Here is a 26601-nt window from a genome sequence, read left to right on the forward strand (position 1 = left end):
GAGCTGTGGCTTAAGTGGCAGAGCACTAACCTTGAGTCAAGAAGCTAAGTGACTGCATCTAGGTCCTGAGTTCAAATCTCAGCGCTGGGGTATGCACATGCACATGTGCGCACACAAAGAGAGTACACAATTCAGACCTAGGTGTGGATACATCTGATAATAGGTGTAATGTGGTGAAAAAGAGGTTGGGCCAGGCTCTGGTGGAGCACACCTGTAATCCTAGCTATTCAGGAGGCTGAGGATTATAGTTCAAAGCTAGCCCATGAAGGAAAGTCCATGAGATTCTTATCTCTAATTAACTACCAGAAAACTGTTAGTGGCATTATGGCTCAAAATGGTAAAGTGCTGGCCCTGAGCAAAAAAATTCAGGGACAGCACCCAGGCCCTGAGTCAAGCCCTATAACCAGGGGTGAGGGGGGAAGGTTGGGATTTGGCTCAAATTAGAAAAAAACTACTCTGTTTTCAGCTAATATGTAATATTTTGTCATTCTTGCTGTTATACTGTTTTATCAACTGGGCCAGAGATTTTGGCTGGACTGCCCACTAAACAGAATGGATGCTGCCACATGCTCCCTTTAAGACAGGTGTCCATCCTTGAGATGTGTTTCTGTTGTTGTTTTGTTTTTGTTTTGCTGATCCTGGGGCTTAAATTCATGGCTTGGGCTCTGTCTCTGAGCCTCTCTGTGTTCAAGGCTAGTGCTTTATTACGTGAGCCACAGTACAACTTCCAGCTTCTTCCGAGTAGTTTACTGGAGATAAAAGTCTTATGGATTTTCCTGCCTGTGCTGGCTCTGAACCATGATCTTCAGATCTTAACCTCCTGAGTAGCTAGGATTGCAGGTGTGAACAACCAAGCCCAGTTTAGATAAATATCGAAATACATTTATGTCAAGAGGAGTCTTTCTCCAAGTGTTTTCCCAGGATAAGTGTCTTACTTTAAGATAACTAGTTGCTCAGTTTCCAGAGTGCACTATTCGGGCAGTCTGCAAGGTAAGAACTGCTTGTTTTTAATCTGTGTGTGTGTGTGTGTGTGTGTGTGTGTGTGTGTGTGTGTGTTAACTAGTATTGCAGCTTATGTGGGAGTATAAAGCAAAGCTTAAAGCAAAGAAAATACTGTTTATGTGTTTCAAGTAGAGCCATTCATTAATACACTGTTTATCTTTGAGTTCCTGGGTGCTGTTTCCCATACCTCACTTTCCTTCATCTATTCTGCCTCATTCCTGTTAATTCTGCCTCCCTGGCCAGGCCTGCAGGCTCTTAGATGAGCACTTTGCTTCCCCCTAGTGGTTATTGCAGTAAAAGGACTCCTTTACAAAGAGGCAATGGGGCCCACTCAGGGATTCAGAACTGGGTTGGTAAGAGAGGGCACCTGGATTATTGTCAACTATCACCTTTCACAGACAGAGCTACAAAAGTCAATGACACTATTGGCCTGTGTGCTAGCTGCATTCTGATGTTATTCCAGGCTGAATCACTCCAGGAATGAAGGGTAGCAGGCAAATCCCAGGCCCTGCCTTGGGGGACATTTGGTTGAGTGACTTTTCAGTCTCTGCCACCTTCATCTCTTCTCACTGGAAATTGGGGATGGAAGTTTGGCTTAGTGGTAGAGTGCTTGCCTAGCATGCACGAAGGCCGAAGTTCAATTCCTTGGTACCACATACATAGAAAAGCCAGGAGTGATGCTGTGGCTCAAGTGACAGCCTTGAGGAAAAAGACCAAACACAGTGCTCAAGCCCTGAGTTCAAGCACCAGGATTGGCAAAAAAAAAAAAAAGAAAAGAAAAAGAAATTCTCAACTGGAGTTGGCAGATTGATAAGGCTACCAAGTGACCAAGGGCTTCATGGCGCATGATACAGGAGGGAGAGTTAGAATCTCTTGGGGAAAACTGGAAAGCTCCCACTCTGAGGATGCTACTCAGTAGCCACTGTTATGGTCAGTTGTTTTAACAAATAACATGTCAGTCCCTGGGGTTTTTAGGTTATCTTGTGGACATAGAAAGAAGCCAGAAATGGTGGTGTGGCTCAAGTGGTAGAGTTCTAGCCTTGAGAAAAGCCCAAGGACAGTGCCTCGGCCCTGAGTTCAAGGCCCAGGACTGGCAAAACAAACAAAAAACTGTGCCCTCTCTTGTGTGTATGTGTGTGTGTGTGTGTGTGTGTGTGCATGTGTGCATGTGTGCATGTGTGCGCGCACACGCATATGTATGTGTGCTGGTACCAGGATTTTAACTCAGGGCCTGGGCACTATCCCTTAGTTTTTTCACTATCCCTTAAGATTGGCATTCTACCATTTGAGCCAAAGCTCTACTTTTGTGTGTGTAGTGGGGGGAGGTCATGGAGCTTGAATTCTAGGCCTGGATGCTGTCCCTGAGCTCTTCAGCTCAAGGCTACCACCCTACCCCTTGAACCACATTGCCACTTCCAATTTTCTAGTGGTTAATTTAAGATAAGAGTCTCACGGACTTTAGTGCCTGGGTTGGCTTTGAATCTCAATCCTCAGATCTTAGCCTCCTGAGTAGCTAGGATTATAGGCATGAGCCACTGCACCTGGCTACTTTTAATTTTTTTTTTTCTGGTTAATTGGAGTTGAAAGTCTCAAAGACTTTCTTTTTCTGGGCTGACTTTGAACCATGATTTTCAGGTGTCAGCTTTCAGAGTTGCTAGGAATACAAGCATGAGCGCTTGATGCTTTATTTCTTTTCTATGGAATCTTTATTGTTGTTGGTTGTAGGACTTGAACTCATGGCCTAAGTGCTGTCCCTGAGCTTTCTTGCTCAAGGGTAGTGCTCTACCACTTAGAGCCACAGCACCACTTCTAGTTCTCTGGTTTCCTGCCTGGGATGGCTTTAACTGTGATCCTCAGATCAGAGCCTCCCAAGTAGCTAGGATTACAGGCATGAGTTACCAGTGTCCATATCTATAGAGTATTTTATTTTGTTTTGTCCCCTTACACTGCCCTTCTCCCCTAACAGTGCTGGGGATCAAATTCAGGACCTTACACATTTAGGCTCTGACACTGAGCTCTACCTTCAGCCCTGGAACTCCTGTGTTTAAGCTGTTCTCTTAGCTTTAGCAGGTCTTTACATTTACCTTGAGTTCTTTAAGCTCCTTGAATGTGAGGTTTGTTCAGTCATTCTCAATGAGTACTGTTTCAAATATCTCTTTATATAGTCTTTGTTGTTCTGGGATTTTCATCCCCCAGTTTGGTTAATTTCTAATGACCTAGCTTCACAAAGTTCATAGATTTCCCCCTACCCCCTTCTGTCTACTTTGTTGCTAATCCTATCAAACTAATTCTTCCTCTCTGATTTTTTCATCTTTCTATTTCTGTTGTTCCCTCTCCCTGCTTCCTCCCCCTTTAAAAAAAAATAATCTCCTAGGGCCTGGAGTTTGGCCTAGTGGTAGAGTGCTTGCCTAGCATGCACAAAGACCCAGGCTCGATTCCTGGGTACCATATACATAGAAAAAAGCCAGAAGTGGTGCTGAGGCTCAAGTGGTAGAGCTCTAGCCTTGAAAAAGTCCAAGGATAGTGCTCAGATCCTGATCCTGAGCTCAAGCCCAGGACTAGCAAAAAAAAAAAAGCCAGAAGTGGTGCAGAAGCTCAAGGGGTAGAACTTTAGCTCTGAGAAAGTTCAAGGACAGTGCTCAGGCCGTGAACTCAAGCCCAGGACAGGCAAAATAATAATAATAATAATAATAATAATAATAATAATAATCTCCTACTCTGCTCAAATCCTATTTGTTCATTGGCCTTAGGTCACTTAGAGTTACACTGTGCAGATTCCTCACAGCTTCCAACTGAGGGTCAGATGACTGTTGAGAACATGATTCTTCTGATGATGAAATTAAAATTCCTCTTGTTTCTGACATGTGTGGCTTCCCCTCCCTGGCACTTTTCCTTTTCCTTCTTTTTTTTTTTTTGCCAGTTGTGGGGCTTGAACTACCCTGGGCCTGGGCATTGTCCTTGGACACTTTCTTTGCTCAAGGCTAGTGCTCTGCCACTTAAACCACAGCACCACTTCATATATATATATATATGGTACTGAGGAATCAAACCCAGGGCTTTGTGCATGTAATGTGAGCACTCTACCACTAGGCTACACTCCTGGCCCCCTCCCTAGCACTTTTGACTGAATTGTTTTTGAAAGTTTTTGGTAAGACAGGCAATCAGTAACTCATACCTATAATCCTAACTACTCAGGAAACTGAGATCTGAGAATCATGGTTTGAAGCCAGCTGGGTCAGAAAACTCTATGAGACTCTTATCTCCAATTAAGCATGAAAAAGCCAGAAATGGAGCTGTGGCTTAAGTGGTATAAGTACTAGCCTGAGTAGAAAAAGCTAAGCAATAGTGATCAGACTCAGTTCAATCCTCAGTACTGACACAAAAAATAGTCTGCCACTGGAGGCTAATATCTATAACCCTAGCTATTTGGGAGGCGGAAGTCTGAGGATTGCAGTTTGAAGCCAGTCCAGGCAAGAAAGTTCCTGAGATACTCACCTTCAGTAGCTACCTGAAAACCGAAGTGGCGCTGTGGCTTAAAGTGGTAGAGCACCAGTCTGGAACAAAAATACTCAGGGACAACATCCAGGTCCTGAATTCAAGCCTTAAAATTGACCAAGCAATAATAATAAAGTTCTTTCTTTTCCCTCCTTTTGGTTGGTTGTGGGGCTTGAACTCAAGGCCTCCAGTGAGCATTCTCCCCCACACCCCCCCCTTCTCGTCCTGGGGCTTGAACTCAGGGCCCGGGCACTGTCTTTGGACACTTTTTGCTCAAGGCTAGTGCCCTACCACTTGAGCCACAGCACCATTTCCGGCTTCTTTTGTGCATGTGGTACCAAGGCTTTGTGTATGCTAGACAAGCACCCTACCACTAGGCCAGATTTCCAGCCCATGTCTCTGGCTCTTTTGCTCAAGGCTAGCTTTCTGTCACTTTGAGCCACATCGCCACTTCCAGTTTTCTGGTGGTTAATTGAAATAATAGTCTTATGAACTTTCCTGCCTGGGCTGGCTTTGAACAGTGATCCTCACATCTCAGGTGTGAGCCATTCATTGTGCCCGGCTCTGGAGGCATAATTTTATTTTGCTAGATATATCAATTCTGATTTTTTGCCACTCCTGGGGCTTGAACTCAGGGCCTCAGCACTGTCCTTGGGCTTTCCTCAAGGCTAGCATTCTACCACTTGGGCCACAGCACCACTTCCAGCTTTTTCTGTATATGTGATATTGAAGAATCAAACCCGGGTCTTTGTGCATGCTAGGCAAGCACTCTACCACTAGGCCAAGCTCCCAGCTCCTTGATTTTTTTTTCAATGAACCCCATTGTCAGAAATTTACCACACATACACCCTACACTCCCCCTTACCAACACACCACAACACACACATATACATAATTACAGACATGTAATTCACACATGAGTGTGAATGCAGTTTCATATGTTTGATATAACTGGGGTGAGACCTGACCAGAAAAAGAGCAAGCCTGAGACCCCGGAGGCTGGAACCTCCTTTTTGCCCAAGCTATCCTGTGTATGACCTGCATTCAAATGCCTTCACTTTTCTCTCTGGCCAGGCATCCTTGTGGTATCTACAGCTGTGATTCAGAAATCAAATTCTACTCCTGACAGTATCTCCAGAGCCGGATATCCAAATGTTTCTCTTCGTCCTAGGGGCTCAAGTTAGAAGCATGAAGGGTACTCATTCCTGAAGAATCAAACTTGAAAATGGCCTTGGACTTGCTTCTAAAAAACCAGTTAGGGAAGTGTGTCTTTCAATATTGATTGAGATAGATTTTAAATAAACCTCTATTTTATTAAAAATGTATAGTTTGGCGACTAAGGGGGGAAAAGTCATGTTTCTTAAAGTCCTCAGATGACTTCTCAACACCTAGCAGTGTTTTTGTTTAAAAACACCAGCTGAGAACCTGCATTTGAAGCAAGTTCCTGTGTGGTTTTTAGTCACCCTGAAGCTTGAGAATCACTACTTAAGGGATGGAGTGGGTATTGAAGCTGTGTCTTGATTCTTCTGGCTTTGTAGGGTTCCAAGGAGTAGTTCAGTTGACCTTTTGCTGAAAAACTCACCTAGCTCAAGTGTGGGGTTCTGGCATTCCCTCCTTTGGTCATGGAGGCCCTGCAAGAGTTAAGACAGGACGACAAGAAGAACAGCAAAGTTAGATCCCTGGGTCTGGGGTGCCCTCTGACTAACTGGAGAATGGGGAGGAGGTAGGTGTGGCGGGGAGAAGGGAGGAGACAAATGACCCCCAGTCAAAAGTTGGGCCTAGATTTGTCCTAAATGTGCAACTGCTTAATGTGACTATTATTTTTTTTTTGGTCAAAGATTTTATGTTAATCTCCTATTAGTCTGCTTCTTGTCTTACTTCACAAGACATTAATTCTTCTCTTCATTCTTTTTTTTGATTCTTTAAGTCATTGTACAAAGAGGGTTCAGTTTGTTAGTGTATGAGTAGAATACATATAATCATCATTCTCCTCTATCTCCAACTGCCACCCATACTCTCACTTGCACATATTTACACTGAGTATTATGACTATATTTGCACTGTGCCTCCATTGGTCTGCCCCCTTTGACTTAACCCCACACCCCTTGACAGCTTCCTAGTATTCCTTTCTTTACACAAAAAATATGGAATTTGCGAATTTCATACAAATTTACATGTCATCCTGTGCAGGTATCATGCTAATCTCTACTACTTCTTTTTTTTTTTTTTTTTTTGCCAGTCCTGGGCTTAGGCTCAGGGCCTGAGCTCTGTCCTTGGACTTTCTCAAGGCTAGAGCTCTACCACTTGAGCCTCAGCACCACTTCCGGCTTTTTTTTAATCTACGTATGTGGTACCGAGGAATCGAACCCGGGTCTTCATGCATGCTAGGCAAGCACTTTAACCACTAGGCCAAACTCCCGGCCCCTCTCTACTACTTCTTCCAAGCGCGTGTTTCTTCTTCTTCATCTCATCTCAACTCTGAAGCATGTGAGACTTCTGTGTTTGTGCTCTTGTGCCTCTCTGTGGTACTCAGGGACTAGTGTATGACATAGCTGTGAAGGAATGAATCTGAGCATGGAGTGTGAAGGACAGTTAAAGAGTCCAAGCAAGAGTCACCTCCAACCTCAGAAAGTGTATAGTGTGTAGTAGTTGCAGACACATTCAGTCTTTCTGCCTGTCAGAGCACAGGCTTAGGGCTTATAAGGCAAAGCAAAGCTCACACCTGTAATCCTGGCTATTCAGGGGCTGGATCTGAGGATTTCGATTTGAAGGCAGCCAGGCAGAAAAGTCTATAAGGCTCCCATTTCCAATTAACATCCCCAAAGCAGGAAATGGACGAGTGCCTCAAGTAGTAGATCATTAGCCTTGAGTGAAAAAACTAGGGGATGGAACCCAGGCCCCCAAGTTCAAGCCCCAGGACTGGTGTACACACACACACACACACAAGAACCATAGCCCTTCCATCATTGATGAGGAGATCCAAGGAGCAGGCTGACACAAAGAGATGATCCAGCTAGGGTACAGGTGAAGGAGGTAGAAGAAGTAAGGCTTTTGCCTTTGTACCAGGTAGCAAATAATAAATTAAATAATGCCCCTAGGAAAGGGGGAAGAAAATTGTATTCATCTAAATTCCCTTAGAAAGGGGAAGCTGTCTTTGCTGGGAACAATATTTTGATAAGTGCTTCAGCCTGCAGCTGAAATCCCAGTGGAGGCTGGGGTGTGGGTGGAACAGCTCTGCTTAAGACATGAAGGGATCTTAGGATTTTATAAAGAAAAGCAGGGAGGAAAGGGGGGGGGGCACAAGAAAACTACTCTTGTGTGTTTTATTGTGTTTTCTCCGTTCTCCACTTACATTTGGAAGAACTTAACCTCCTGAATGCTTGGGTGTTATGTGTCCATTTCTGGGGTGTGGTGTGAGGAAGAACAAAGTTGCCAGCCTTGGGTCCCCATGGATGCTGGGTGGAGAATTAGAAAGCCCTCAGCTGGCTAGGCCTGTGAAGATGACTTCTGCTAACTCCAGACCAGCAAGTACCACACATACTCCCTTTGAAATTGCTCCTGTCTTGGAATCTCAGCTAGACACTGGGTAGGCTATCCTGCTGGCTTTCACCTGGGACATTCAGGCCACTTCAGGACAGAGGCACAGCAGGGGGCCTAACCTCATGCTGCACTGCCACTTTCTCTTAAGTCCCCTTTGGAAAGACAGAGCAACACTTGTGTTCATTTTATAGCTCTTGATTCTGGTTAGCTTAGAGTACTTTCTCTATTGGAAATTTTTGTTTTGTTTTGTTTTGGTGCCAGTCCTGGAGCTTGAACTCAAAACCTGGGTGCTGTCCTTGAGCTTTTTGGGCTCAAGTTTAGTGTTCTATCCCTTGAGTCACAACTCCACTATTGGCTTTTTGGTGGTTAATTGGAGAGAAGTGTCTCCTAGGCTTTCCTGCTTGGGCTGACTTCGAACTGTGATCTTTAGATTTCAGCCTCTTGAGTAGCCAGGATTATAAGTGTGTGCCACCAATTGCTTCTGTTGGAGATTTTTAATTTGGACCTGGGCAGGGCTGGGGCTATAAGAAGCAGTGGTGGCTTAAGACTTCAACTCTAGCTGCTTTAAGCCCTATCTTACCCTTGGCCTGGAGCTTGTTCTCAGGGAGAGCCTGATAGACATGTTGAGAGATTGAGAAATGTCATGCATCATATAACAACCCTGAGACTTGGGCCTGGACCTACCTTTGTCATGTGCATTTCCTTGAGAACGGTTGCTGGCAAGAGCAGCAGAGAGGAAAGCTGAGGCTTTTCTGATTATAGAATAAGTTCAGTTCTTTGCTACTTTCAGTTTAAAGATGTGACTATTGAAGTCTTAGGGTATGTGTGTGTGTGCATGTGTGTTGCTGGGGTTTGAACTCAAGGCTTCAGTTTGTTAGGCAAATTCTCTACTTCAGCTATTCTGGACAACCATTGTGCTTCTCAAGTAACTTGAGATGACAGGTTACATCACCGTAATGAGCCATTGGTTGAGATGGAATTTTTTAATTCTTTTTTCTAGTGATGGAGCTTGAACTTAGGGCCTATATACTTCTTTGAGCTTCTTTTGCTCAAGGCTAGCACTCTACCATTTTGAGCCACTGAGTAGTTTATTGGAGATGAGTCTCATGGACTTTCCTGCCTGGGTTGGCTTTGAACTGTAATCCTCAGATCCTAGCCTCTTGAGTAGCTAGGATTATAGGCATGAGCCACTAGCACCTGATTCAACCTTTTTTTTTTTTTTTTTTTCAACCCAGGCTGGCCTTGAACTGTGATCCCTAATTACTCCCAGCCTTGTTCCTTACCAAGTTTTTGAGTGGTCCTTCTGTGGTAGGGGGCCTGCTCATCTCTTGCCAATAGTCGGGGGATATCTGGGTATCCCCCTACCTGGTCCCAAGCTTGTCTGGCGGGGCTCTTCTTTTCTATTGGATGACTAGAAGAGGCCACATCAGTTTTCCAGATGGCCTCCATCTGATTTCCCTGTTGGCTGAGGGTAAAAGAGAATGTAAAAAAAAATTAAATTTTAAAAAAGACTAAGAGATATTAAGAGAAAGGCAGAAAAGTTTCCTCCAGGATCATAAGGCCCAAGGTACTGGGCTTTGCTGTCTTCCCAAATGACATTTGTTTCCTGCCCTCACCTCTCAACATGGGCTCTGCATCTCTCTTGGAAGCAACTTGGGGCTCCTCTGGCTGAGGAGTTACTGAAGACTCTTCCAGGGTACTCTGCCTTCAGAGCTAAAACCCTGAACCAAGCTACTGCTGGGGTGGGTATAGAGGTGAATGTTCTTGGTTGCCGCAAGACAAACAGTATCTCTGTTTGAGTCTAGGGTGGGGGTGAAGTCACCATGGGAAGCATCAGGTTTGTTTATGTGGACAGACCAGTGGACCGTGTTGACTCTATTATCAGAGTAAAAACGGTTTTAAGGGGCTGGGAGTTTGGCCTAGTGGTAGAGTGCCTGCCTAGCATGCACGAAGACCCAGGTTCGATTCCTTGGTACCACAGAGAAAAAGCCAGAAGTGGTGCAGTGGCTCAGGGTAGAACACTAGCCATGAGGAAAGTCCAAGGACAGTGCTCAGGCTCTGAACTCAAGCCCAGGACTAGCAAAAAAACAAAAACAAAAACAAAAAAAGAAAGGTTTTAAGTGATTGGCTGTGGATCATCAGAGTCACTTAGTTTGCAGTGCAAATCAGGCTAGTCATTGAAGCCCATAAATGGCCCTACATTCCTGGGTCAGTGCACAGAGGTGAACAGGACAGCTGAGAGAATAGGCATTTTACAACCCATAGGGTTTAGCCTGTGCCTATTAATGCCCTTGCCTTGCTGCCCACCTCCCCAAGGTTGTCACCGCTGCTTTCTGCCTTCCCACTCACCCAGCCGGCTTCCCTGCATGTACCTGGCCATCCGCAGGGGCATACTTTGCGGGTGCTTGGAGACTGAGGGATGCTTACACATGGGGCCACTGGAGCGAGCACGTTGGGGACGAGGGCCTGAGGATGACTTGCACTTCCTCAGCTTTGGAGAGATGACTTCAGGGATGTTGAGATGAATGTTCCACTCTAGCTGGAGCTAGATAAGAACCAGCAGAGGGCGTCAGGGAACTGGAAGGTATCCCCCCTGCTTTACGTCAGCTGTCTGACTGTGCTCCTGCTGGATTTAGAGCTGACAGGAAAGGGGAGCCCTAGGGAAACACTCCAGTTAGAAACCTTGAACTGGGAGTTTGGCCTAGCGGTTAGAGTGTTTGCCTAGCATGCATGAAGACCCAGGTATGATTCCTCCATACCACATACATAGCAAAAAGCTGTAAGTGGTGCTGTGGCTCAAGTGGTAGAGTTCTAAACTTGAGAAAGCCCAAGGACAGTGCTCAGGCTCTGAGTTCCGTCCCCATGACTAGCAAAAAAAGAAAAAAGAAACCCTGAGCCAGCCAGGCAGCAGTGACACCCACTAGCTACTTAGGAGGCTGCGCTCTGAGAATTGCCATTCAAAACCAGACCAGGTAGGTTAACCACTGAAAAGCCTGAAGTAGAGCCATGGCTCAAATGGGAGCATGCCAGCCTTGAGCAATGAAACTAAATGACAGAGACAAGACCCTGAATTCAAGCCCCAGTCCTGATACACACACACACACACACCCCACTATATGTAGAGTTGAAAGAAACCTCTATGGCCAAGGTTCTTCCTTCTGTACCAAGTTCTTCCTTCTTGCACCAAGCTTTCCTTTCTTGCACCAGGTTCTTCCTTCTTACACCAAATCCCTAGATTACGCCTGCTTAGGACTCAGAAGGGCACTTCCTTATCCAACCCCAAGGTAGAGCCTAGAAACTCAGAGACTACTGGAAGGAGTCCCTCCAAGCCACTGGCAGTCCTTTTCTGGAGCATACCAGGAATCCCTGCTTCTTTGCTCCTGGTAGTTGAGGGAGAGGCAAAACAATTAGAACGAATCCTTTCCAATCCTTCCCAAGTTAGGGCTGCTTATCTAGACATGCAATGGAGAATCTGCATGTAAAAGTCTAATACTCATACACAAGGTAGTAGGGATGTGTAAATCTAGTGCTCAAATAATAGGGACAAAATTGTTTTTTGTTTGTTTGTTTTGTCAGTTGTAGGGTTGAACTCTGGGCTTAGATGCTGTCTTTGAACTCTTCAGCTCAAGGCTAGTGCTCTACCCCTGGAGCCACAGTGCCACTTCCAGTTTTCTGGTTAATTGGACATAAGAGTCTCATAGACTAGCCAGCACAGTGGCTCACACCTGTAATCCTAGCTACTCAGGAGGCTGAGTTCAAAGCCAGTCCAGGCACAAAAGGATGAGCTGAAGAGCTCAGGGACAGTGCCTAGGCCAAGTTCAAGCCCCATGACCCCCCTCTCACCCCCGCCTCCCCCCAAAAAAAGTCTCATGGACTTTTGTGTCCAGGCTGGGTTTGAACCACGATCCTCAGATCTTAGCCTCCTGAGTAGCTAGGATTACAGGCGTGAGCCACTGGCACCTGGCAGGACAAAGTTTTAATATTCCCAAAATATTTGAATTCATTCACTTTCCCCTGAAAAAAAAGTTGGTTTTTTTTGGGGGGGGTGCAATCTTAGGGCTTGAACTTAGGGTCTGGGTGCTGTCTCTGAGCTTTTGTGCACAAGGCTAGTGCTGTACCACTTTTGTCACACCTGAACTTTATGCTGGTTAGCTGGAGGTAAGAATCTCACAGCTTTTCCTTCCCAGGCTGGCTTAGAACCTCAATCCTCAGATTACAACCTTCTGCTTGAAACCTCAGTCCTCAGACCTCAGCTTCCTGAGTAGCTGGGATTACAGGCATGAGCCACTGGCCTAGCCCTAGCTCTCAGCTCTTTTTCAAATTCTTTTTTTTTTTTTTTTTTGGCCAGTCCTGGGGCTTGAACTCAGGGCCTAAGCACTGTCCTTGGACTTTCTCAAGGCTAGTGCTCTACTACTTGAACCACAGCACAACTTCTGGCTTTTTCTTTTTCTTTCTTTTCTTTTGGTTGCCGGGGTTGGAGGGTCCTGGGGCTTGAACTGGGCATGGGCTCTGTCTCTGAGCTCTTTAGCTCAAGGCCTCCACCTACCCTTGAGCCAAGCCACATTTCCTGTTTTCTAGAGGTTAAGTAGAGAAAAGTCTCAGGTCCTTTTGTGCCTGGGCTGGCTTTGAACCTTGATCCTCAGATCTCACTCTCCTGGGAGGGTAGCTAGGATTACAGGTGTGAGCCACCATGCCCGGCACTTCTGGCTTTTTCTATGTATGTGGTACCAAGAAATCAAACCTGGGTCTTTGGGCATGCTAGGTAAGCACTCTACCACTAGACCAAACTCCTGGCCCCCTCTCAGCTCTTTATGAAACTTACCCTTCGCCATCAACATAGATTGGAAGCTCTTTATCTCAGGCTTCTTATCATTTTCACTTCTTCCTGGTTCAGAGACCTTAACAAGACCAGTACTCTCATTTCCTATCTGTCCCCCCACCCCTATAGGCCCCCCTTCTAGGCCCCCTTCTGGGGTCACTTCCTGGCACCATCCAAGGGCTGGGCTGACTGCTGTGATGGCAGGCAGCAGGACAGCAGGCCCACCTTGGGGAATACAGTCAGCATGCTGCTTAGGCACTCTTTGCGCTTGGCCTCCAAGTCCTTCTGTTTGTCTGTCCAGGTCTGTAGACCAAGGCTCTGCTGGTGGTCAATGTTTTCTAGTAAGATGTAGAAGCTTTGAATTTTGTCAGGGGTCCTCATTTCTTGCAAAATTTGTACGTGGTTCATCACCTCTTGTCTGGGAAGAGAAGAGAAACAACTTAGAAGGTGGATAAACCTCTGCTTTCTGTCTGTGTTTTGTCATTTTTGTCAGCAAGAGGAGAAATGGGGGTGGGTAGGAGCCTGGAAAAGTAGGGTGCAGAAAAGTAGGAGGTGGGATGAAGTGAGGAGCCTTCTAGCTAAGCTGCAAATGGAAAGTCAGGCAAATTGGGGAAACCTATTCAGTGATGGAATGACAGAATGACAGGAAGCAAAGAAGAAATAGAGAAGCAGAGCTGGGCACGGATGGTTCACAACTGTAATTCTAGCTACTCAGGAAGCTAAAATCTGTTCGAAGCTAGCCTAGGCAGAAAAGTCTGTGAGACTCATGTCCAATTAACTATCGAAAAGCTGTAAGTGGAGTTGTGGCTGACGTGGTAGAGAGCTAGCCTTGAGAAAAAAAAAAAAAAAAGATCAGAGACCATGACATGACCAGTCAGTGAGTTCAAGCCCCAAGACTGGCACAAGGAAGAAAGGAAGGAAGAGGGGGAGGGAAGGAGGGAAGGAGGGAGGAAAGAAAGAAAGGAAGAAAATGGAGTAGTAGGCTTGGAGGGAAAAGCTCACAAAGAAAGCAATATGTAAAAGTCCTACTTCCCATACCATGGGTTGCCCAAGGGAAGACCAGGCAGCCTTTTGCCAGTCCCTTCCCTCAGGAGACCTTGTCCAGGCCTGAGTAATTTTCCCTTGGCTCCTTGCCAGTACTCTTCTCCTTCAGGGTTTTGGCTCTGCCCCACATTTCAGTGGGTGTGGGTGAGTGTGTAGCAGCTGTCAGGGAACCTACCGGAGGCTCTGAAAGTGTCTGTAGAGGATGTACTTCTGGCACATGCACTGCAGCCTGCTAGAGCTCAGATCCATACTGGTAGTGATGAGTGCCAAGGCCTTCCTGTGCAGGTAGGTTGGCAGTGCCAGCTTCGATTGTCCACTCAGAAGCTGCAGGTTCTGCCTCTGGGCCTCCATGTTCATGCGGTATACCTTTTCTTTATGGCTGACCAAAGATCTCTGCACAGGAGGCCGGGTCACCCTTCGAATGGATGTCCCAGTGACGGGAAAGGAAGCGGATTTCTTGGGTCTGCTGTGAATCTGACTGTTTTTTGATGTTGGGGTATACTCAGCTGAACTCACTGCCCTCTGGTTTCCCTGACCCCGCTGCTGAGCATGTGGTGACCCAGACAACTGTGGCCGCTTGCCTTGGCAAGCTGACTGAGCCCGCCTTGGGGGAGGCACCGATGACCTGTCTGCCTTCTCTAGGTTTCTCCACCGATTGGTGGTGATGAAAATCCGCTTGTCCTCCTTTTGCTCCTCTTCAGAGCCCTCCAGTTTCTGCTGCTGCTGCCTCTGCTTGGCAGCTGTCTCCACCTCCCACCGTTGCAGTCTGTTCTGGTGCTCTTGCTCCAGCAGGGTCCACTTCCTCTGTCGCTGCAGCCACCTTTCTTCTTCCTGCAGCCACTGCTGCTGCCGCCTCTCCCAGATAATTTCCTCCTCCTTGTGCTCAGCAGCTCTCTCCAAAGACTCTGGGGACAGGAAGGACTTCATTTGGGCCCTTTTCTCTTGGAAGTGGTCTTTCTGATCTCTGTTTTCAGGGCCTGGGCCTTCTGCCACCAGTCCTCCATCTTCTATAGGAAAGTCACCCTCTGCAAGTGGCACAAGGCTCCCAAGGTCTTTGTCATTGAATATATCTGCCATCCGCAACTCTGAGCTCATGGTGGTAAGTGGCTGTGTTGAAGATGTACCCTCACTGTCCCAGGCTGAGGTCAAGGGAGGTGGGGAAAGTAAAGAAACCATGTACTCTTCCTCTTCCAGGGGCTCCAGGTTAATTTCTTCCATGACTATTTCTTCCTTTAGAAGAGCATCTTTCTCAGGGAGTTCAAAAGGGAGGAGGAAAACTTTCTTCTGGACTTCCATTGAGCCTGTAGCAATCTGAGCCTGCTTTAGTTGGAATTCGGGATCCTGCCTTGTCCGGAGGAGTTCATGATACTTTTTCCCTAGAATCTTGACCTGCTTTAATAGGACATTCTTCTTGCTCTCAAGGGCTTTGATAGATTTCTGGAAGTTCAGCCTCTGGTTGGTGAGCTCTTTGGTCATCTCTGTCTTTAAGTACCTGTATTTGGTCTCCAGACTATTATTCTCCTTTTGCTGGAGGCTCAAGGCCTTGTTGAGGTTCTCTACCATAGTGGACATGTACCTGATGACTCTAGCCTCTCTCTTACTGAACATGGTAGAGTCCAGGAGCTCCTGCAGCATGGATGTCATCTCAGAGACCTTTGTGTTGGTGATGTTCTTGTCCTGGAGCATCTCCTCTGGGCTCAGTGGCTGAGTGTACTGTGTAGACTTTTGTGAGCTTTTTTCCAACCAGTCCTTCCAGAAGGTGTGTTTGGACACTGGGAGAGGTAGGGAGGAAAAGAAAGAAAGAAGAAGAAGAAGAAAGATAACAAACTCCTAAAGAGGAAAGAAAACCTCACTGGGAAAGAATTATATGGATCTCCAGATCCTACTTGTCCAGAATTCTCATCCTTCCCTCTTGGGGATTAGGAGTAGGTAAAAAGAAGGAGCTGGGACTGAGAGTCAGGTAGAGGCTGCCAGGAAAATCTCTACAGGACCCAAGTTTATCTGGAGATCACTCTTAGATCTAGCAGCTCCAGAGCACCTACAGAGCCCAGAGGGACCTGACTCATCAATCCTGCTCCATCTATTCGATGTATGCCTGATTGTCCTAGAGTAAATGTGTGCCAGTCCTAAGAGCTTGAACTCAGGGCCTGGGTGCTGTACCTGAGCTTTGTGCTCAAGACTAATCCTCTATCACTTTGAGCCAGTTTTCTGGTGGTTAGTTGGAGATAAGAGTCTCATGAACTTCCCTACCCGAGCTGGCAGGATCCTCAGATCTTGTTTCCTGAGTAACTAGGATTACAGGCATGAGCCATTGGCACCCAGCTCCACTTCGGATCTTTTTCTGTTTAATTGGAGATAAGAGTCTCAGTTTTTTAAACCTAGGTTGGCTTTGAACTGTGATCCTCAGATCTCAGCCTTTTGAGAAGGTAGGATCACAGTGTAAGCTATCAACCCCCAGCCTACAAATACCTAGGTGTTAAGGAATAGTGTGGTTAGCCAGGTGCCCCTGGCTCACAGCTGTCATCCTAGCTACTTAGGAAACTGAAATCTGAGGATCACATTTCAAAGCCAGTCCTGACAGAAAGTCTATGAGACTCTTACTTCCAATCAATTATTCAGAAAAGTGATGCTGTGGCTCAAACTGTTTAGAATGCTAGCCCCAGCGTTGACAATTATCACCCAAGTAGCCATGATTAGTCTTTGGCTATAAGCTATAATCTATCTATCTTTCTTTCTTTCTTTCCTTCTTTTTCTCCTGGGGCTTGAACTCAGGACCTGGATGCTGTTCCTGTAATTTTGTAGTCTTGGCTAGGACTCTACTATTTGAACCACAGTTCCACTTCTGGCTTTTGGATGATTAATTGGAGTCTCGCAGATTTTCTTGCCCCAGCCTTTTTGAACCACGATCCTCAGATTGGAGCCTTCTGAGTAGTTAGGATTGCAGGTGTGAGCCATGGGCATCCTGCCTCATACTGTAGCCTCCCTGGCTTTTCAGTCCCTGTTCCACAGAACTCTCATGACACCATAGCAGCAGGAAACAGCTGTGGGTCCATCTCTGCCTCATCCCCTCTCCATCCCACAGGGGTCAGAACTGCTCGTGATCAGCTCGAGTCCAATGCTCCCATGCCATACTCTGACGTCCGTTGTACTATGTTTTGCACTTTTGTTCTGGTGAAGACTGGGAAAGACCTCTAAAAATCTGGCCTGTGACTTCTTCCCCTAAGATGTCATCCACCCTATTCCCACCCAACTCTTCTCCCATGTACTTTGGGAACCTACTTCCCGCCTTTTTCTTTTGCTCTTCAATGAGAATGGAGCACAGGGAAATGAGAGATTTGATGCTTTCTTTAGTGGTCATGAAGGAGAGTGGTAATACTTTCTCCATCCCCTCAATCCATTCATCCAGGGCCTCTTCCTCCTCATTCCTTTTGATCTCATAGGTCAAACTGTCACCTGGACAAAGAATAGAAAGGGCAGGTTGAGGACAGTTTATCTTTTAAATAACAGGGCTTGCAGCAGTTCTGAAATCAAACTGATTTGCCCTTGTTTAAGCTATGTGTGTTGGCCAGTTTGTTTATTTCCCTGAGCTCCAGTTTCCTCCCTGTTAAAGGATTGGATGAAGATTAAGTGAGGCAGCACACATCAAATGATTTAACAAGGCCTGCCATGTACAAAAATACAATAGACATTGTTACTATAAGGTCAGCCAGATGTCTACTCCTTGCCTAGTACAACATCTGAACAATTTAAATGAAACGAAATCAATTGCTTTAGTTTTTTTTGTTTTGTTTTGTTTTGTTCTGTTTTTGGTGGGTTATGGGGTTCGAACTTGGCCTGGATGCTATCCCTGAGCTCTTCAGCTCAAGGCTACCACCCTATCATTGAGCTAAGCCCCACTTCCCATTTTCTAGAGATTAATTGGAGATAAGAATCTGAAGTCCTTTTGTGCCTGGAATGGCTTTGACCCTTGATCCTCAGATTTCAGCCTCCTGAGTAGCTAGGATTATAGGCGTGAGCCACTGCGCCTGGCTCTGGTTTACTTTGTCTTTTTGCCAGTTCTGGAACTTGTACTCAGGGCCTGGGCACTGTCCTTGGGCTTTCTCAAGGCTAGCAATCTACCACTGGAGCCATAGCACCACTTCTGGCTTTTTTCTGTGTATGTGGTACTGAGGACCCAAACCCAGGGCTTCATGCATGCTAGGCAAGCATAGGTTATGCTCCCAGCCCTTGTTTAGTTCTTTGAGATAAGATCTCACTGTGAGGCCTAGGCTAGCATTGAACTCACAACTTTTCAGTCTGTGCTCTTTTTTGTGTGTATGTGTGCCTGGTGTGGGGGGCTTAAATTTAAGGCCTTGGTACCGTGTCTGAGTTTTTATTTTGCTGAAGGCTAATTCTCTACCATTTGCACCACAGCTCCATTTCTGGCTTTCTTTTTTTCTGGAGATAAGAGTCTCATGGACTTTTCTGCTTAGGCTGGCTTCAAACTAGGGTCCTCAGATCTCAGTCCCCTGAATAGCTAGAATTACAGGAATAATTACAGGTGAGCCACTGGTACTTGGCTCAAATCCCATATTTCCATCCTTTGCCTACCAAATACTGAAATTTTGGTCATGTACTACCAGGCCTGGACAGCATTCTTAGTGTTCCTTTCTTTTCCTTCCTTCCTTTCTTTTCTTTTCCTTTTTTTGGTTGGTCGTGGGGGCTTGAACTCGGCCTGGGCATTGTCCCTGAGTGCTAGCTCAAGGCTAGCACTCTACCACTTTGAGCCACAGAGCCACTTCCAGTTTTCTGGTGGTTAGTTGGAGAGAAGAGTCTCACAGACTTTTGCACTTTTTTGTATTTTTGCACCCAGGCTGGCTTTGAACCACAATCCTCAGAGCTCAGCCTCCTGAGTAGCTAGGATTACAGTCATGAACCACTGGTACCCAGCTGCATTCTTAGTTCTTGAGAGCAACTAAAGACAGACTGAACTGAAAGCTCCCTGGAAAATAGTGTGCTGCATATAGTACATATCTCTTTATCTTCTTCCAATACCACAGCTTAGAGCACACCTCCTAGCACACAGTTCTTGTGACAAGTAACACCAATCCAAATGGGGTAGCAGCCTCTTCTGCCACATATTCTCATCACCATGATAGCCAGTGCCCGCTAATGCCTAAAGCAGTAGGGAGGGCCAAAGGACCATGGACTGCTCCTCTGAAGCCATACACTGAAATACCGTAAATCCTCCATCCTTGGGCTTGTTTCTTCCAGATATTTGTCACAGCAATGAGAACTCTGACTGAGTCCCTTTGGGGAGTGGAGGTGAGGTACTGTGACCTGAGTAGTAAAATGCTTTACTGTGAGCAAGGTGCTGATGGCTCATGCCTATAATCCTAGCTACTCAGAAGGCCAAGACCTGAGGATGATGGGTTGAAGCGAGTCTGGGCGGGAAAGCTCATGAGACGCTTATCTCTAGTTAACCACCAAAAATCCAGAAGCAGAGCTGTGGTTCAAGTGTTAGAGTGCTAACCTAGAACAACATCCAAAAAGCCCAGGGATAGAACCAAGGCCCTGAGTTCAAGCAAGAAGGAACACACACACCACACACACAGCTTCACTGGAGAAAGGGTATTTCAGTGTGTCCTTTGTTCTCCATCCTCTGTCCCCTCCCAGAATATGTTAAGTCAAGAAAGGTAGAAACTGAGAGAGCTGGGACCAGCATCCTGGGGAAAAGGCACTCGTGTTCAGGGCTGTACTTATTTCAAGACTCACCCCAGTCACTCAGCCAGTAGAAGATGTCATGCAGGTGTCTCTCTTTCATGTTAGCATCTTTGGAGAAGGAGGCAATTTTCTTCAGCAAGGTGTATCTCTTTTCCTCCATTTTCTCAGCACGTTGAATGATTGCTTTTTCTTTTAAATCATATCCTGATTCTTTCTGGAAGCGGTTGATGACACTGTCGACATTGCCCAAGATGTCTGAGAGCTGATTAGAAATATCCTATATGGGAGATATCAGATTGCAGTATTGAAGGTAGGGGAGTATAGACTCAAGCCACCACCTCTGTGCTAGCAGCATGCCTGAGATGTCACTCAACCTCTTTAGGTCTCAGGGTGTTTTGTTTTGTTTCTAGCTGCTGGTGAGGGTGAGATCTGAGGATCAAGGTTCAAAGCAAGCCCAGGCAATAGAAAGCCAAGAGACTCTTTATCTCTTTTTTTTTTTTTTTGCCAGTCCTGGGCTTGAGTTCAGGGCCTGAGCACTGTCCTTGGACTTTCCTCAAGGCTAGTGTTCTAACCTGAGCCACCACACCACTTTTTCTATGTATGTGGTACCGAGGAATCGAACCTGGGTCTTCGTGCATGCTAGGCAGACACTCTACCACTAGGCCAAACTCCCGGCCCAAGAGACTCTTTATCTCTTAATCACTAGAAAACCAGAAGTGGCACTGTAGCTCAAGGGGTAGGTCAGTAGCCTTGAGCTGAAGATCTCAGGGACAGCACCCAGGCCCAGAGTTCAAGCCCCACGACCAGAAATAAAAGAGTCTCATAGATTTTTCTGCCCGAGCTGACGTTGAACTGAGATCCTCAAATCTCAATCTCCTAAGTAGCTAGGATTCTTAGGGTTTTTGTTTGTTTCATTTTTAATCAGTAGACATGGATTACATTCTTCTATCTCAAGGTTCTTGTTTTTGTTTTTGTTGGTTGTGGGGCTTGAACTCTGGGCCTGTTTGCTGTCCCTGAGTTCTTCAGCTCAAGGCTGCTGCCCTACTCCTGGAGCCATAGCACCACTTCCAGTTTCTAGTAGTTAACTGGAGATAAGTGTCATAGACTTTTAGTGCCCGGGCTGTCTTTGAACTGCTATGCTCAGATCTCAGCCTCCTAAGTAGCTAGGATTACAGGCAAGAGCCACCTCGCCCAGCTTCTCAAGGGTTTTTGTAAGGAATAAATGAATACATATTTGTGAAATGCTTGGAATAGTGCTTAAAACATAACAAAAATATCAGCCTTATCCTTTTGTTTAAGGTCGGCAATAATAGACACACACCTCAAATATTTCTTTCTTTCTTTCTTTTTTTTTTCAGAACTTGCTGGGGACTTCTGGATACCTCTCTTCAAAAGGAGGCAACTTGGAAAAATTAGGTCCCAAGAAACTCCCAGGATTAGAGGGTCAAGTAAAAACCGGGAGATCTGAATCTTTGACCTTCAGTACTTGCAGGGCTCAGCCTAGGGTATTCTGTAGTTTGTCAATCCCAACCTGGTTCTTCCTGCCCACATACTTGTGGGTGGCTTCCTTCCTGGACCTACACCTCCTCTTGGGGCTGGTTGATGCCAGCCCACCTGGCAGAGGCCAAATATAGGACCTCAGTATTTTCAATTCATTTGTCTGCAAACTCAGGTTGCCAAGTAGCCTAGGAACTGAGTGCCCAGGGCTGGAATCTTGCTTAAACATGTGGCCAGTACCTATCTTCTACATCAGATCCCAATAGGAAACTGCTTTCCTCATCTCATGCATTACCTCCTGAGCTCGAGTTAGCTGGGCAGCCTCAATCCTTGAGATGATAGCCTTCACTGATGCTGGAGTCACCAACTGTGGAGAGTTAGTTTCCATTATGGGTAACTGTCAGTCCCAGTGTCCTGTGTCTCTGGCACATAGCCTGCAGTGTTGGCAACTTTGTGGTTCAAGGTCCCCACATGGATCCTGGATACCTTCTGTCCCGTCACACCTTCTCCAGTAACTGCCAGACACCAGGTTCCAACTGACCCTCATTTCCCCGGTGACATCATCAGTGTGATTTAAAGAATTAGAAGATTAGGGGGGCCGGGAGTTTGGCCTAGTGGTTAAAGTGCTTGCCTAGCATGCATGAAGACCTGAGTTCGATTCCTCAGTACCACATACATAGAAAAAAGCCGGAAGTGGTGCTGAGGCTCCAGTGGTAGAGCTCTAGCCTTGAGAAAGTCCAAGGACAGTGCTCAGGCCCTGAGCTCAAGCCCAGGACTGGCAAAAAAAAAAAAAAAAAAAAAAAAAAAAAAAAAAAAAAGAATTAGAAGATTAGACTTCCAGCTATCTCTCTGCTCATTATCTAGATTTTAATCCATTACCTAATATTGTATTTACTTAGCTTGTTGCTTTGAAAAATAATTAAATAGGGCTGGGAGTTTGGCCTAGTGGTTAAAGTGCTTGCCTAGCATGCACAAAGACCCGGGTTCGATTCCTTGGTACCACATACATACAAAAAAAAAGCCGGAAGTGGTGCTGAGGCTCAAGTGGTAGAGCTCTAGCCTTGAGAAAGTCCAAGGACAGTGCTCAGGCCCTGAGCCAAAGCCCAGGACTGGCAAAAAAAAAAAATAAAAATAATTAAATATTGCTGGGCTTGGTGGTGCATGCTTGTAATCCTAAGTACCCAGGAAGCTGAGATCTGAGGATTTTGATTCAAAGCCAAGCCAGAAGAGTCATGGGACTTGAACTTTAGGCCTAGGCACTAACCCTGAGCTCTTCAGCTCAAGGCTCCTGCCCTACCCCTTGAGCCACAGCACCACTTCCTATGGTTTTCTGGTGATTAATTGGAGATAAGAGTCTCAAGGGTTTGTAGTGCCCAGGCTGGCTTTTCTTTTTTTCCCCCCAGTCCTGGGGCTTGAGCTCAGGGCCTGAGCATTGTCCTTGGGCTTTCTCAAGGCTAGAGCTCTACCACTTGAGCCACAGCACCACTTCCAGCTTTTTGCTTATATATGGTACTAAGGAATTGAACCTGGGTCTTCATGCGTTCTAAGAAAGCACTCTTACTACTAGGCCAAACTCCCGATCCTCCGGGGTGGCTTTGAACTGTGATCCTCAGATCTCAACCTCCTGAGTAGCTGGACATGCGCTAAGGCATGAGTACAGGCATGAGCCACGGTGCCTGGTTTGGAGAGAATCTTAATTTCAGTTAACAAAAAAAGCTGGAAGTAGCTGGGCACGATGGCTCAGGCCTGTAATCCTAGCTATTCAGGAGGCCAAGATTTTAGGATTGCTGTTCAAAGCCAGCCCAGGCACTACAAAGCCAAGAGACTCTTCTCTCCAATTAATCTCTAGAAAACAGGAAGTGGGGCTGTGGCTCAAGGGTAGGTTGTTAGTGTTTAGCTGAAGAGCTCCGGGACAGCACCCAGGCCCAGAGTTCAAGCCCCATGGCCAACCTGCCTCCCCACCAAAAAAAAGCTGGAAGTGGAAGTCGGGTGCCAGTGGCTTATGCCTGTGATACTAGCTACTTGGGAGGCTGAGATTTTAGATTGTGATTTGAAGCTAACCTTGGCAGAAAAGTCTGTAAAATTCTTTTTACAGTTAAGTACTGCAAAAACTAGAGGTGGAGCTGTGACTCAAGTTTTAGAGCTCTAACCTTGAGAAAAAAAAAAGCTCAGTGGTCCTGAGTTCAAGCCCCAGAACTGTTACTCAAAAAAATAAGCAGAGCTGGGCATAGTGGCTCATACCTGTAATCCTAGTTATTCAGAAGGCTGAGATCTGAGGATCAAGGTTCAAAGCCAGCCTAGGCACAAAAGGATCTGAGACTCTTATCTCCAATTAACCTCTACAAAATTGGAAGTGGGGCTTGGCTTGAGGATAGGTTAGTAGCCTTGCATTAAAGAGCTTAGGGACAGGGCCCAGGCCAAGTTCAAGCCCCAGGACCCACAAAATAGATAGATAGATAGATAGATAGATAGATAGATAGATAGATAGATAGATAGACAGACAGACAGACAAATAGACAGATAAAAAAGTGCTGCCAGGAGCTGGTGGCTCACACCTGTTATGCTAGCTACTCAGGAGACTGAGACCTGAGGATTATGATTTGAAGCCTGTTACAGTAGGAAAATCTGTGAGACTTTCTTTTCTTTTGTTGGTCGTGGGTCTTGAAATCTGGGCCTGTGAGACTTTTATTCTTTTTTTTTTTTTTGGTCTGTCATAAGCTTTGAACTCTGGGCCTACGTGCTATACCTGAGTTCTTCAGCTCAAGGCTAGCACTCTATCAACTTTGAGCCACAGCACCACTTTCTGGTTTTCTGGTGGTTAATTGGAGATGAGTCTCACGGGACTTTCGTACCAGGCTGGCTTTGAACCGAAATCCTCAGATTTCAGCCTCCTGAGTAACTAGGATTGCAGGCATGAGCCACTGGTGCCGACTGACAATCAGCATCTTTCTAGTATGATGAAGTTTCATGCCTTTCCACCTGAGGTTTCCTGGAACCAAGGTCTACTCAGTCTCACACCTTTTCATACAGCTTATCACTGAGTCCAGCTATGAGTTTAGAGTCTCATAAACTTTTTTACCCAAACTGGCCTCAAACTGCCATCCTTCTCTAATTCTCTACTTCCCAAGTAACTAAGATTACAGCTATGAGCCAGGAGTGTCCAGTTTGGACCATGAAAACTTCCCAAAGGTTCATGTGCAAAGGATTGGTCCCCAGTGTGGTATCATTATGGAAACTTTGGGAGGTAAGGAAGTTCTTGTGGGAGGTTCTTGGATCATCAGAATTGTACCCAGGCTCTTCTTTGCTCCTCTTTGCTTACTGGCTCATGATGTCAGTGGCTTGCAGTACTCAGTGCTCCCTGCCCTTTCCATCTAGCACTCCCACCAGAAGCAACAGAGCTACTTGATCATGCACCAGACCTGCCAAATAACCTTTGAGCCCAAATCACCTTTTTCCCCTTATAAGTAATTAGCTCAGCTATTTTGTTACAGTATCAGAAATTTGACTCACACACTTTCCCAAAGATAATTTTTATTTTTAAAAATTAAAGTCAAGGGGCTGGGAGTTTGGCCTAGTGGTAGAGTGCTTGCCTAGCATACACGAAGACCCGGGTTCGATTCCTCAGTACCACATACATAGAAAAAAAAAGTCAGAAATGGTGCTGATGCTCAAGTGGTAGAGCTCTGGCCTTGAGAAAGTCCAAGGACAGTGCTCAGGCCCTGAGCTCAAGCTCAGGACTGGCAAAAAAAAAAAAAATTAAAGTCAAGCTGGGTGTGGTGGCTCATGCCTGTAATCCTAGCTACTTGGGAGGCTGAGATCTTTGGATTGCAGTTCAAAGTCAGCCTGGGGCACTAAAGTCCATGAGACTCTTATCTCCAATTAACCACTAGAAAACTCGAAGTGGTGCTGTGGCTCCAGGGTAGGACGGTAGCCTTGAGCTAAAGAGCTCAGACTCAGAGTTCAAGCCCCACAATCCACCAAAAAAAAAAAAAAAAAAAAAGCCAATCATAACTAAATGGGAACATATTTATATTTTCCCTGAGGATCAAAACTTAATATTTTTAAGGCCGGGAGTTTGGCCTAGTGGTTAAAGTGCTTGCCTAGCATGCATGAAGACCCGGGTTCGATTCCTCGGTACCACATACATAGAAAAAAGCCGGAAGTGGTGCTGAGGCTCAAGTAGAGCTCTAGCCTTGAGAAAGTCCAAGGACAGTGCTCAGGCCCTGAGCTCAAACCCAGGACTGGCAAAAAAAAAAAAAAAAAAAAACTTAATATTTTTAAAATCATGGCAATCATCTTTTCAAAAGAAAGACCATCCCTATATGCCTATGCCTTAGAACTTATACCTCCTAGGCACTTACTAAACACTTGTTGAATGAATAAGCATGTAAATGCAAATCCACCTGCATGTACACTAATCTTCCTTGCTAAAATATTGTAATTTAACAAATAATGAATGACATTTTCCTTGTCTTTTATGGTCCTGGAGCTCAAACCCAGGACCTTGTGCTTGTTAGGCAAGTACCTTGCCACTGAGCTACATCCCATCTCTCAAGGAACTGAATGTTATACGTTGAAGTCCTCAGTAGTGCCATAGTCACTGAGCAACTTGTCAGCTGACACTCATTTGTTTTTTGTTTGTTTTTTGCCAGTCCTGGGGCTTGAATGCAGGGCCTGGGCACTGCCCTTGGGCTTTCTCAAGGCTAGAGCTCTACCACTTGAGCCATAGCACCACTTCCAGCATTTTCTATGTACTAAGGAATTGAACCCAGGCCTTCATGCATGCTGGGCAAGCACTCTACCACTAGGCCAAACTCCCCACCCCTCTTTGTGTGTGTGTGTGTGTGTGTGTGTGTGTGTGTGTGTGTGTGTGTGTGTGTGTGTGATGGGGCTTGAACTTGGCCTGGGTGCTGTCCTGTATACCGTCCTACCCCTGGGCCTGGGGGCTGTTCTTTTGCTCTTCAGCTCAAGGCTACCACCCTACCCTTGAGCTAAGCCCCACTTTCCATTTTCTAGAGGTTAATTGGAGATAAGAGTCTCAGGTCCTTTTGTGCCTGGGTTGGCTTTGAACCTTGATCCTCAAATATCAGCCTCCTGAGCAGCTAGGATTACAAGCGTGAGCCACTTCGCCCAGGCTCTCATTTGTTTTTTTATATACTATTATTTGTTCATTTTTTTCAAAGTTAATCTTCTTATTGGCTCATTGACTCAACAAACACTCTTGGTAACATTCCAGGTCCCATTCATGGATGTAAGTGCTGTTTCTGAAGAAACCAGTGAGACCTAGTTTTATCCTTAAGGTATTTACACCTTGGCTTACTGTTTACATGTCTCTCTATATATCTACTCCTTCAATCCTTTATTATTTCAGAACATATTGTAGTTTACTATCTTTCTTTTCTTTTATATATATATTATTGTAATTAATAAAAGGGTTACATGATATTTGCCAGATACAAGGTGCATTAATTCACATATATTGATACCCTTTCACATGTCTT

At 45.7% G+C, this 26601-nt stretch overlaps 1 protein-coding gene across 1 annotated transcript; it reads right to left on the reverse strand.

Moving 5' to 3' along the window:
• Positions 1–6038: 6038 nt before the first annotated feature.
• Positions 6039–21614, reverse strand: Fam186b (family with sequence similarity 186 member B). The gene is made up of 8 exons (XM_090325310.1): positions 21396–21614; positions 19655–19880; positions 17180–17353; positions 14076–15672; positions 13082–13274; positions 10410–10582; positions 9321–9502; positions 6039–6128 (listed from the first exon to the last, which is right to left on the reverse strand). Exons 1-8 carry the CDS (start codon positions 21486–21488, stop codon positions 6118–6120), a joined length of 2649 nt encoding a protein of 882 aa, XP_090181436.1. The 5' UTR covers positions 21489–21614; the 3' UTR covers positions 6039–6117.
• Positions 21615–26601: the final 4987 nt, after the last annotated feature.

Source organism: Megascapheus bottae, chromosome 2 (assembly GCF_031878675.1).
Source record: "Megascapheus bottae isolate mThoBot1 chromosome 2, mThoBot2.hap1, whole genome shotgun sequence".
Classification (NCBI taxonomy): Eukaryota; Metazoa; Chordata; class Mammalia; order Rodentia; family Geomyidae; genus Megascapheus; species Megascapheus bottae.